This window comes from Bos mutus, chromosome 11 (genome assembly GCF_027580195.1).
Source record: "Bos mutus isolate GX-2022 chromosome 11, NWIPB_WYAK_1.1, whole genome shotgun sequence".
In the NCBI taxonomy this organism is placed as follows: Eukaryota; Metazoa; Chordata; class Mammalia; order Artiodactyla; family Bovidae; genus Bos; species Bos mutus.
In genome coordinates this window covers 57,741,504-57,754,211 of record NC_091627.1, presented here as the reverse complement: position 1 = coordinate 57,754,211, position 12,708 = coordinate 57,741,504, and the positions used below count along the sequence as shown (strand labels likewise).

General features: G+C 44.6%; 1 protein-coding gene across 4 annotated transcripts in view; it reads left to right on the top strand.

Moving 5' to 3' along the window:
- Nucleotides 1-5,716, top strand: part of ST3GAL5 (ST3 beta-galactoside alpha-2,3-sialyltransferase 5) — a 58,462-nt gene extending 52,746 nt beyond the window's left edge. For all 4 annotated transcript variants that reach the window (XM_070379430.1, XM_070379428.1, XM_070379429.1 and 1 more), the window contains one exon: nucleotides 4,342-5,716. In XM_070379430.1, the coding sequence (XP_070235531.1) occupies nucleotides 4,342-4,590 (249 nt within the window). In that variant the 3' untranslated portion in view covers nucleotides 4,591-5,716. The remainder of the gene's footprint in view (nucleotides 1-4,341) is intronic.
- Nucleotides 5,717-12,708: the final 6,992 nt, after the last annotated feature.

The following is a 12,708-nucleotide window of genomic DNA, read 5'->3' as shown; positions in this document are numbered from 1 at the left end:
TGTAACATGCTTGAATCATCCCGAAACCATCCCCAGCCCCCAGGTTCATAGAAAAACTGTCTTCCACAAAACCGGTCCCTGGTGCCAAAAAACTTGGGGAACCCTGCTCTCGAGCAGTGCTTTTCCATTGCTGCCTGAGTCCCACACCCCAAACATTCCGATTCATCTGTCTGTGCTGTGGTCTGTACACTGGGATTTTCAAAGTTCCCTGGGTAGTTTTGTTTTGCAGCCCACTCTGAGAACCTTTGTGCTGCAGATGGTTCACTGCAGTAGATTCTTTACCTACAGTCAGCTTGTGTGGCTCTGGTCAGAGATGCCTTTATCACCTGTTTCTTCATAATCTAAAGAACTATCTGTCCTAAGTCGCCTCAGTCATGTCCCACTCTTTGTGACCCCAGGGACTGTAGCCCACCAGGCTCCTCTGTCCATGGGATTCTCCAGGCAAGAATACTGGCATGGGTTGCCATTTCCTTGTCCAGAGGATCTTCCCAACCCAAGGATCGAACCTGCATCTCTTAGGTTTCCTATACTGGCAGGTGGGTTCTTTACCACTAGGGCCACCTCCTGTGTCTCTAAATAAAACTTTTGTAAAAGCAGTGGAAATCATTTTTAAATAGAATTTTAAGCAAAGCATTTATATATAAGGGAGAGCAAGGAATTTTTTAATGTGAGGTTCTGCTACCCACACCAGGGGCCTGAGATACCTCCTAGGAGCTGGGACTGATCCAGGAGGGAATTTGCAACACTGAACTGGACCCGGAGGGTCCTCATCCAATAGACAGATGAGCAGCTTCCATTTGCCCTTTGAAGCAAATTCTAAATAAAAAGATGATTTAACACAACTTTGTAAATTTTAAATTAAGAATTCTGTGGTTGTTAAGGAAAGTAAGTATCTGAATATTGTTGTTTAGTTGCTAAGTTGTGTTTGACTCTTTGTGATCTCATGGACTGTAGCCTACAGCCTCCCTTTGTCCATGGGATTTCCCAGGAGAGAATACTGGACTGGGGAGCCATTTCCTTCTCGGGGGGATCTTCAGTAAGAGCTGAATCTGACTCTGGCTCCAGCCTCGGGCTTGGGTACCCAGCTCAGGTGAAACAGTTCACGTGGTGGAAGTGGTTCCCTTCACAGGCCGCCGTTTTCCTCGGGGGCTGTGCCCTCCATCCACGGGGAGCCCAGGAGGGCCATGTGATTCCTGCCATTGCAGGAACATGGTCAAGATCCGTGGTGCCTTTTCCCTCTCAGAGGAAAGCAGCCCCATCCCCTACCAGTGACTGTCAGGTCTCTGGCTCTAGCTGGCTTCCCCTATGCAGAGCACGTGCGGTCCCCCAGAATGTGGGCTTATAATTTTTAACCTGTTGGCATCACTTTTAACAAAACAATTATCCTAAAAAAAGATAACATACTGCAGCAAGACTCTTAAACTAAGTTATAAGAGATTTCAGTATAAATATACCTAGATTTCTGTACCTTTTAAATGGCCTGGTTTCTTTATTAGATAGTATTAATAGAGTATTTTTACTTTATTTTACTCCATAGTATTTTTTAAGCACAGGCAAATGCTCATTTGTTGGTTTTCAGGTCGATTTTATTTAAAAAATAACCTTTAAAAATTTAATTACATAAAATATGAAATTGCTAATAGAAAGGGGTATCAGAAACAAAGTTAGTGGGGGGAAATTTATCATAGAAACAATGGAATAAATACTCTCAAAACATTAAGTGAAAGTGAAGTTGCTCAGTCGTGTCCAACTCTTTGCAACCCCATTGGCTGTAGCCTACCAGGCTCCACCATCCATGGAATTTTCCAGGCAAGAGTACTGGAATGGGTTGCCATTTCCTTCTCCAGGGGATCTTCCCGACCCAGCAATCAAACCTGGGTCTCCCACATTACAGGCAGACGCTTTACCATCTGAGCCACCAGGGAAGATCTTATTAAATCAAAAAGAGAACAATGAGCCAAAAAAGAAATGGGAAAGGAATTTGAACAGACATTCACAAAAGAAATTAATTTAGCCAAGGAATAGATGATAAAATGTTCAATTTCACCAGTAATCAAATAAAAGGAAATTAAAGCTACAATGACATTTTTTGCATGTTTTCTTAGCAGAGATTTAAACGCTTGATAATGTCCTTGTTTGGCAGGAATGTAGGTAGAATTTAAGTTGGCACTTTTTCTGGAGGGTAGTTTGGCAATGTATGTATCAATTTAAAATATGAATAGGGAAATTAGGAAGGACTCTAAAATTTTTATTATAAGGAAATTAGAGATAATCTGCAAGGCTATTCTAAGTGGTTCATCATAGCCAAGGTCAAACAGCCAAGGATTAATATAGCCTATTGAAATTGATGCTTTCTAATTGTAGTGCTAGAGAGGACTCTTGAGAGTCCCTTGGACTGCAAGGAGATCAAACCAGTCAATCCTAAAGGAAATCAACACTGAATATTCATTGGAAGGACTAACGCTGAAGTTCCAATACTTTTGCCACCTGATGGCAAAGAGCTGACTCATTGGAAAAGATAACTGATGCTGGAAAAGATTGAAGACAGGAGGAGAAGGGGACAGTAGAGAATGAGATAGTTAAGATAGCATCACTGACTCAATAGATGTGAATTTGGCAAACTCCAGGAGATAGTGAATAGAGGAGCACGGTGTGCTGCAGTCCATGGGGTCGAAAGAGCTGGACACAACTTAGCGACTGTGACCGAACAACAACAAATTCTTGACCTGCTGGGTGTGCGCTGGCTGCAGTTGGAGAGGACAGGACACCACCTGAGTGTCCTAAGCCCAAGCCAGAGGCAGGCTTTCTATGGATCAATTTCCCTTGGTTTCTGTTTGCAAACCTGCAAAATGACTGTTGAGTTCCTTTATAATAAGGGAGGCTGACTTGAGAGTCGACACGGCACACTGGGGACCAGGAAGCGGTTTTTACCGAATGGTGGGCTCCCTGGATGTTTCCGAATCCCACCTTCATCTGTGAACTCTGAAGGGTTCCCTGTTGTCCTGGTTGACAGAAAAGGGCAGTTGCTTATAGAAGCCACAGACTCCGCTCAGATGAATATGTTAGTAGATGCAAAAGAATATCAAGTAGTAGATGGGCAGTAGCCTCCAGGAGGGCTCTCTGTATTCCTGTCTGCCACCCTGTGTGTTACCTTTATCTACAAACTGCATTGGAAATTCAGAGAGCATGCTTCCAGGTGTACTAGCGGCAAGATGTCGGACATGAAGAGGGAACTGCGATACAGTCAGAATTCAGAATTGGACATTTGGCATTCTAGCCCAAAGCCAGTAAGGGTACATTTGAGGGGGAAAAAACCCAAATGTGAAAGCCCATAATTTGAGGTTAAAAATGTATTTGCTTGATCAGAGAGTAAGCAGAAATTGACTGAGCAACAGGACATGTGAAAATGACCTAGGGACGTTATTTGCCGGGAAAACGGATGGGGGCCTTAACCTGCAGGTAAGGGGTGAACACAGTCTTCACAGGGCAGGTTCTGAGTCCCCTCTGTTCTCAGGCAGAGGCTGTATGGAGCCAGGAGCCAGTCAGGACAGGATGGGCTCCAAAATCCATGTCCCAAGAAGGGCTATGGCTACTTATCCCAGAGCAGCCCATGTGGACTTTTCTCATGTAAGAGAGGACATGAGGTTGATTCGCCATTATGGTCATCCTTTGTAGGGCTGGTGGGTGAAGGTTTGAGAAAGAATACCTTTTAGCTTGGTGCTTAAAGGACCCGCCAGGCTGCCTTTCGCTGATATGTTCAAAGAATTTACATCGGGACTTCCTTGGGGGGTCCAGTGGTTAAGACTCCATGCTTCTAATGCAGGGGAAAGTGAAGTCGCTCAGTCGTGTCCGACTCTTTGTGACCCCATGGACTGTAGCCCACCAGGCTCCTCTGTCCATGGGATTTTCCAGGCAATTGTACTGGAGTAGATTGCCATTTCCTTCTCCAGGGGATCTTCCCAACCCAGGGATCGAACCCAGGTCTCCTGCATTGTAGACAGATGTTTTACCATCTAAGCCACCATGGAAGTCCATGCAGGGGACCCAGGTTCAATCCCTGGTCAGGGAACTAGATCCTACATGCTGCAACTAAGACCTAGTGCAGCCAAATAAATAAATACTTTAGAAAAGAAGAATTCACATCACAGACCATGTTTTAGAGTCCAGATTCCTGACTTGGATGGCAGGTCAGACTTTAGAATTGGGTGATCTGTAAAATGGTGTGATATATAAAGTTGCAGTCCTGAGTACATATTTGCATTACTTTGCATAGCATGTAGCGAACCTGGAAAGCAATGACTTGTGCTAAGACCTTTTTTCTTTGTCTCTTCTCCTTTGCAGAATGTCCCCACGATTGGTGTCATTGCCGTCGTCTTAGCCACACATCTGTGCGATGAAGTCAGTTTGGCGGGCTTCAGCTACGCCCTCAACCAACCCAGAACCCCTTTGCACTACTTCGACAATCTCTGCATGGCTGCCATGAACTTTCAGACCATGCACAATGTGACCACAGAGACCAATTTCCTTCTGAAGCTGGTCCGAGAGGGCGTGGTGAGAGATCTCAGCGGAGGCATCCATAGTGAATTTTGAACCCAAAAAACCTCACTTGAAAATGCAGCTCCGGGGGACTTCCCTGGCCATCCAGTGGTTAAGACTCTGTGCTTCCAATGCTGGGGGCCCGGGTTCAATCCCCATTCTGGGAACTAAGATCCCGCATACTGTGAGGCACAGCCAAAAAAGAAAAAAATGCAGCTCTGACCCAGAGGGCTGTTTTTCACAGCCTTCTTGATGAATCTCATCCTGCAAGTACTTTGAAGTGCAGCCAGTGTTTTTTAACTTTTAATTTAAAAAACAAAAGCAACCACAAAAGTTCTGCTTTTCCCACTTTCTCCCCCTATTTATTTGAGGCCAGTGTTTTTGCACAAAATTTTGTAAGTTAATTTTGAGAATGGGAAAGACTTTCCAAAGAGAATTGTATGTCATGATGTTTTATTGTATGGTAAGGAAGTTATTTAATTTGTAAAAGCTCTGTTCCTGTCTACTGCACACAGAATCCCAGGTCATTAAGTGGAAGAAGGGAGGTGACTCCTTTGATGACAGTCCCGAATGCCTGATTCTGGTTCTCTGTTAGTCTATTTGGTGGGACGAATGTCGGACGCACTTTCAGGGTGACATGCTCGGTAGTTAAACCACTGGTTGGGCCAAGCTAGTGCGTGAGGCCTGGGCCACTTGGAGAATTCATGGTCCCTCTCTCTTGATCTGCCTTCCGCCAGAAGTCTTAGAGGAAGCAAGCAGGAGAAATATACTGGAGGCCCCTGGTCAGGGAGGGACACTGAGACACTCTCTGTGTCCTCTGAGTTCTGCAAAGCTGCCTTGGGTGGCAGAAGCCACGATCTTCCCTGCAATTAAGATAACTCTTAGATTTCTGGGAGTTTTTAACTTGCCCTTCCAAACACTTAAGTGTTCATCCAAATTATTCCACAGTCTTCTCTGAGGTGGCTTATAAAAATTAGGACAAAACCTCTGTTCTCCAGAGTCATAGGGGAGTAAACTCTTTCTAGGAATGTTTTCCGAAACACTGAAATGAAGTCTTCCCAGTGTTATAAGTTGCCTATTTAAAAAAAATTTTTTCTTGAATGCCTATTTGGCAGTGTGTACCAGGCAGTGTGCTGGTCAAAAAAAAGAATAAAAGCTTTTGAGGAACTCTTACGAGCTAGTTAATTTGAATTTTTTTTTTAAGAAAAGAAGTTTATAAGTGTAGTAAAATGTCCTTCTTGGATGCTGCTGCCGGGCAGGACCTCACCATAGGGACAGAGGAGAGGGGAGGAAGGGACCTCCCGCTACCCCTGCGTCTCTCTCTTCTCCAGCTCCCTGGGTACTGCTGCCCCCTCCCCCTGCAATTCTCATGTCATCCACAGCCCTGGTGCAGCTCTGACCCCCAGCCAAGGCCAGTGGCTCCCACATCTGCCAGCTCCTCGGCCTGGGCCAGGCAAAGAGCTGGATCATAGCCTTGAACAAGTCCCTCAGATCTCCAGGGTCCTGGGGCCAAGCTCAGAAGGGCCCGAGTAGCAAAATAGCATTTCTCTGATTTTGTGTCTTTTCTTAAAATTTTTCTATGGATTTTGCTTTCTACTCTTTAAGACACATCTCACCCCTTAGATGGTGAGACTTAAGTGCTTCCCTGGTGGCTCCATGGTTAAGAATGCACCTGCCAATGAAAGAGACATAGGTTTGATCCCGGGTCTGGGAAGATGCCACATGCCTTGGAGCAACTAAGCCCGTGTGCCACAACTATTGAGTCTGCACTCTAGAGCCCAGAGCACTGCAAGTACTGAAACCCGCACGCCTAGAGCCCATAAGCGAAGCTACTGCAATGAGAAGCCTGAGCACTGCAACTATGGGGTAGCCCCCACTCGCCTCAGCTAGAGAAAAGCCTGCGATACTGCAAAGACTCAGCAACAGCCACACACACACACACAAATATATATATAAATATATATATATATATATATATATATATATTTAATGGTGAGACTTAGCTTTGAATATTGAGACTCAGCATCTGTCCTGTGATTCAGATCGGTCCAGGCCTGCACCATGCATCACCCCATCATCCTCAGGGGCTACTTAGAGAAGACCCCATGGACTGTAGCCACCAGGCTCCTCTATCCATGGAATTCTCCAGGCAAGAATACTGGAGTGGGTTGCCATTTCTCCAGGGAATCTTCCCAACCCAGGGATTGAACCCGCATCTCCTGTGTCTGCTGCAATGGCAAGTGATTCTTTACCTCTGAGCCAGCTGGGAAACTAAAGCAGCCCAGATGTTTATATAAGAAGACAAGAAGCAGCTAGGGCCTAACACTCGGACTGCTTTCCAAGTATTGTGTGCACCACCTTATGGGTGTGTGTGATCTCCTGTGCCCCTGCCTTGCACCAGCGTTGGGAAGCAGTCTGTCCAGCACTTTCCAGCTTTCATTTCAGCGAATGTCAGCCCTGGGTCTGTGCCTCTCAACTTTTCATTTCTAGCAGGCAGTACATGCTCTAAATCAGTGGTCCCCAACCGTTTAGGCACCAGGGGCTGATTTCGTGGAAGGCAGTTTTTCTACGGATCGGGGATGCAAGTGATGGGGAGCAGCCATAAGTATAGATGAAGCTTCGCTCAACCGCCCTCTGCTCATCTCCTGTGTGCAGCCCAGTTCCTGACAAGCCACGGACTTCTTAAGAGTCCCTTGGACTGCTAGGAGATCAAACCAGTTAATCCTAAAGGAAATCAACCCTGAATATTCACTGGAAGGACTGATGCTGAAGCTGAAGCTCCAATACTTTGACCACCTGATGCAAAGAGCCAACTCATTGGAAAAGACCCTAATGCTGGGAAAGATTGAAGGCAGGAGGAGAAGGGGGCGACAGAGAATGAGATTGTTGGATGGCATCACCGACTCAATGGACATGAGTTTGAGCAAACTCCGGGTGATGGTAAAGGACAGAGAAGCCTGGCAAGCTGCAGTATATGGGATCGCAAAGAGTCAGACACGACTTAGTGACCAAACAACAACAAATGAAGGTCCCTGGGTAGCTGCTTGTGGGACCGACACCCGCTTCCCAGATGCTGACCCTCAAGAAGGACCACATGCTCCGCTCTTGAACTAAAGCACAGACCACCAGGGGAAGGGACTGAGGACACAATGCACTTCTTGCCCTTCCCTGGAGGGCCAGACACCCTGACCCAAATTTCTCAGTCTATTTCTCTTCTTTCCTACATCCCAAGGCCATTCTAGCCTGTTTTTGTGTTCACAGAACAGGGAATTTATCTGTATTTACCTACAACCAAAACACACACACACACACACATATATGTAATTTATAAATGTATATATTTAGCGAAGAAAATCAGTTTCAAGAAAATCGGTTTTAAAGACAAAGAGGGAATTCCCCAGCTGTCCAGTGGTTAGGACTCGGAACTTTCACTACCAAGGGTGATAGTTCAATCCTTGGTCGGAAACTAAGATCCTGCAAGCCTTGAGGCATGGCCAAAACAAACAATAAAGACAGTGAGTTCATTTAAAATATTGGTTTGTTGTTGTTTAGTCTGCTAAGTCCTGTCTGACTCTTTTTGCGACCCCATGGACTGTAGCCTGCCAGGTTCTTCTGTCCATGGAATTTCTCAGGCAAGAATACTGGAGTGGGTTGCGATTTCCTTCTCCAGGGGATCTTCCCAACCCAGGGATGGAACCCAAGTCTCCTGCATGGGAAGGCAGATTCTTTTTATCACTGAGCCATCTGGGAAGCCCATAAAATGTTGGTTAAGTCCTTGATATGAAATACCTCTCTAAACTACCAGATGGTAACAAATTAGCAGAGATAGAATGTGCAGTTAAGAGCAATTAATGACTAAAGTCAAACTCAAAAGTAGTTTCATTTTGTTACCTATAACATATCCAGATATCCTCTCAGGATGACTCATTTGGGGTGGGAAGAAATTGACTATCAGTCCTAAAGCAATGAGAATTTGAGAGTACATCTGGAACTAAGTTATAAACTCTCTAGTGACAGAATTTTATACTTTATTCCATCTATAGCACCCACATAGCTCAATGGGCTTCCCTCATAGCTCAGTCAGTAAAGAATCTGCCTGCAATGCAAGAGACCCGGGTTCAATTCCTGGGTTGGGAAGATTCCCTGGAGAAGGAAATGGCAACCCACTCCAGTATTCTTGCCTGGAGAATCCCATGGGCAGAAGAGCCTGGCAAGTTACAGTCCATGGGGTCTCAAGAGTTGAACATGACTTAGCGACTAAACCATAGCACCCACAAGAAGACCTTGCCTATTGTAGGCATTAAATATGTTTGATGTTTTAAGATTTTTCTTTCTTTCTTATGGCTGCACTGGATCTTCATTGCTGCACACGGGCTTTCTCTAGCTACAGCTAGCAAAGGCTACTCTTTGTTGTGATGCTCAGGCTTTTCATTGCGGTGGCTTCTCTTGTGGAGTTCTAGGCACATGGGCTTCAGCAGTTGCAACACGAGGGCTCTAGAGCACAGGCACAGTAGTTGTTGGGCACGGGCTTAGTTGTTCTGAGGCACGTGGAACCTTCCCAGACCAGGAATTGAACCGATGTCCCCTGCACTGTCAAGTGGCCACAGAGAAGTCCAAATACGTTTGATTTTATTTGATATCTTGGATGGAATTTGAAGACAGCTGATGGTTTAAGATTGTTAACGGTGAACTCTTCGGTCTATAAGCTGGGTTAAGGAAGTCTTTTATGCTGAAAAGAAGGGAAATACAGGTGATTAATGCAATAAATGTGGTCACAGTAAGCGCTTTGGGCAGGAAAGAGCTCTCTGCAGGAGGTGCCTTGGCAATAACTTTAAACCAGGCGCCACCCATGCTCTTCTCACCTCAAGCCCTCACACACCTTTCAGTTCTTTTGATCAACCTAACGTGTTGGTTCTTTCTGTTGATCAAAGAAGCAGAAATCTTGAGAACAGACTGTGTGAACAAGAGAGCACCTAAAGGAAAATCACAAGAAGTCAACAAGGCTGTACACCGTGGGGGATGGCAAGGACTCTGACCCCCTATCTCAGTGATTAACTGAGATTACTTTCCCTTTTTCCCTTTAAAAACTTTCAGGGCCAAGCATAACATTTGGAGATGGTTTGGGGGGTGGAATTGAGTCCAACATCTCCCCAGACGGCTGGCACTCTAACTAAAAGTAACTTTCCTTTCTACCAACACTTGACTCTGTCCTGCCTATTGATTTTTTTAAATATCTATTTTTGGCTATGCTGGGTCTTTGTTGCTGTTCTTGAACTTTCTCTAGCTGCGGTGAGCAAGGGCTGCTCTTTGTTGTGATGCTCAGACTTCTCACTGTGGTGGCTGCTCTTGTTTTGGAGCACGGGCTCAGTAGTTGTGGAGCACAGGTTAGTTGTCCTGTGGCATGTGGAATCTTCCCAGATCAGGAATTGAACCCATGTCCCCTGCATTGGTGAGCAGATTCTTTTCCACTGGACCACCAGGGAAGTCCTCATATATTGATTTTTGAGCATCAAACAGCTGGACATGAGTTCTATAATATCACTTTTTCTTTATATAATTATCCTAACGATTTAAATGATATTTTAAAGAACATGTAAAAGCTTATTAGGTCTGTTTAATGGCTGTATTATGTCCATATGTTTTTGAAAACCAATTTATTGCAGAAGTTTCTAAAATAGAAGTTTAATCTGTGTAACTTATCTTTTCAAAGACCCACCGAGAGATATATATCACAGTGTGGGTTGGGGTTTCTGACTCTTAACAGGAATTTCTGAATCAAAGGTTCTATGATTTGCAGTCAAGGCAATCTTAATGAGTTTATTGTATGGAAATTAGAAACCAAGATAATACATCTCTATTTTACCTACACATTTCTCTTAAAAAAAAAAAAACAAACTATATATGGTTTACTCGATAAAGATTATTTTTAAAAGATGATAGTGACTTCCGGTGGTCCAGTGGTTAAGAATCTGCCTTGGAAGGCAGGGGACTTGGGTTTGATTCCTGGTTGGGGAACTAAGATCCCACATGCCACGGGGCAACTAAACCAGCAAGCAACAATTACTGAGTCCACACACCACAACTAGAGAGTCCCTGCACTGCAGTGAAAGATCCTTCATGACATAATGATGATCTGGCATGTCACAAGTAAGACTGGAGGCAGACAAATGAATAAATATATACAAAAAAGAAAATTGCGAAAGATACGACGCATTTTGAACTGGGCAGTCTTTAAAATAATGGTGGACACAGGAATTCCCTGTTTGTCCAGTGGTTAGGACTCAGTGCTTTTACTGCTGGGGCCCAGGCTCAATCCTGGGAAACTAAAATCCCACAAGTCATGAGGGGCAGCCAAAAAAAAGAAAAACAAACGTGCTTTCTAACTCAGGTCTTGTTCTGGAGCTGCTTCCTCTTTCAGTATAAAGAGTGAGTGAGATTCAGATTATACATGCATACACATACTCCAAACAAGCAAAACTGTAGATTCCAGTGTAAACCAAAAGTCTTGTCCCAAAAGAAAAGATTGAGAGGAATGTCCCAGCAGCGGTCTTTTCCTCACTGTCTTGCCCATGGCTCATTTTTGTCACTTTTCTTAGCAAATCTGACCTAAATTTAGGGACACAGTGTGCACTGTGGTCCTGATGGGTGAGCTGAGGAGAAGTCAGGACAGACCCTCTGTCCTCTTACTAACCTCTCCTGCTCTCAACACCACCACCATGCATGATCTGGAAGCCTAATCAGGAACAGGAAACCATCTGGTTGACCTTTTGCTCTACAGCCAAACATTTCCGGTTCATGCATGCATGCCAGCCTGGAGCCCCCCATCTGGAAGGGGTGGTCAGTCTCAGTTCCAATTACACTGTCCAATTAGCAGATCAAATATCCTGATTTTGACTTTAAACAGTATAATCACCATACTCATTGTTTTATATACTTATTCCTTGTGACCTATTTTTTGTTTTTTAAAAAGTATTTATGGGGCTTCCCGGTGGTGCAGTGGTTAAGAGTCTGCCTGCCAGTGTAGGAGATGCAAGAGATTTGGGTTTGATCCCTGGGTTGGGAAGATCCCCTGGAATAGGAAACAGCAACTGGCTCTAGTAGCTCACCTGGAAAATTCCATGGACAGAGGAGCCTGGTGGGCAAGAGTCCATGGGTTGCAAAGAGTTGGATACAACTGAGTGACTAAGCATACACACACACAAAGTACTGATGCCAAGACATTTGGAGTAACTTTCAGAGAGGGTTCTCCTGACCCTTGCATCTCAGCCTGCAGCTGCTTCAAAGTCTTTCCAGAATTTTCCCCAAACCTCTCTCTATAAAGAGCTCGTCCTGATTTTCTTCCTGTCTTCCCTTTCCTCTGCCCACCCCACCTCCTGTTCACATCCTGTACTGAACATTGATTTAGCATCTCTCCAACTAGAAAGAATCCTTCCTCTTCAGGAAGCTGGCAGAATTGGGCTGACAACTGAGGAGTTTCTGGCCTGGAGTGGGGAGCCAGATTTAAAAACCACAGACTTGTTTCTGTTTGTCAAATGTCAAAACTTCCTGTAGAAACAAAGGACTGTCTGATTTATGTTGTCCAATTTTGGATACTTCTGGAAGAATAAAAAAACAATGTTAAATATCATTTAGCATTGAGATATGAAATAGAAGAAAAGCTAATTTAGATCATTTTTTATTTCCTTGGCCTTTTTGAAGTCTCTGTGTATGACCTTTGCATAACAAACTTGTGTTGTGGTAACCCTGCAGCTGTCTGGCTTATGCACTGAGGAAATGTAAAACCTCTATTAACACACATTGATACAGCTCTTTTATTTTTATTTTTTGGTGGCAGAGGGAGGGGCGATGCTGCACTGGGTCTTGGTTGCAGTGTGTGGGATTTCTCTAGTTGTGCAATTCAGGCTTAATTGCGCCGAGGCATGTGGGATCTTAGTTCCCTGACCAGGGATCAGACCTGCATCCCCTGCATTGGAAGCCAGATTCTTAACCATTGGACCACCAGGAAAGTTCCCAGCCTTGTTGTATGAGAGGAAGAAGAGGGAAATATTTTGAAGTGTTGATCCTATGGGCCAACAGACCAAAGTTGGTGTGTCCACAAGCAATGGCATGCTTTCACATTATCGTCATTGTCTGGGTCAAGGGTCTGTTGTTTCCATCTCTGGGAGAGGGTCT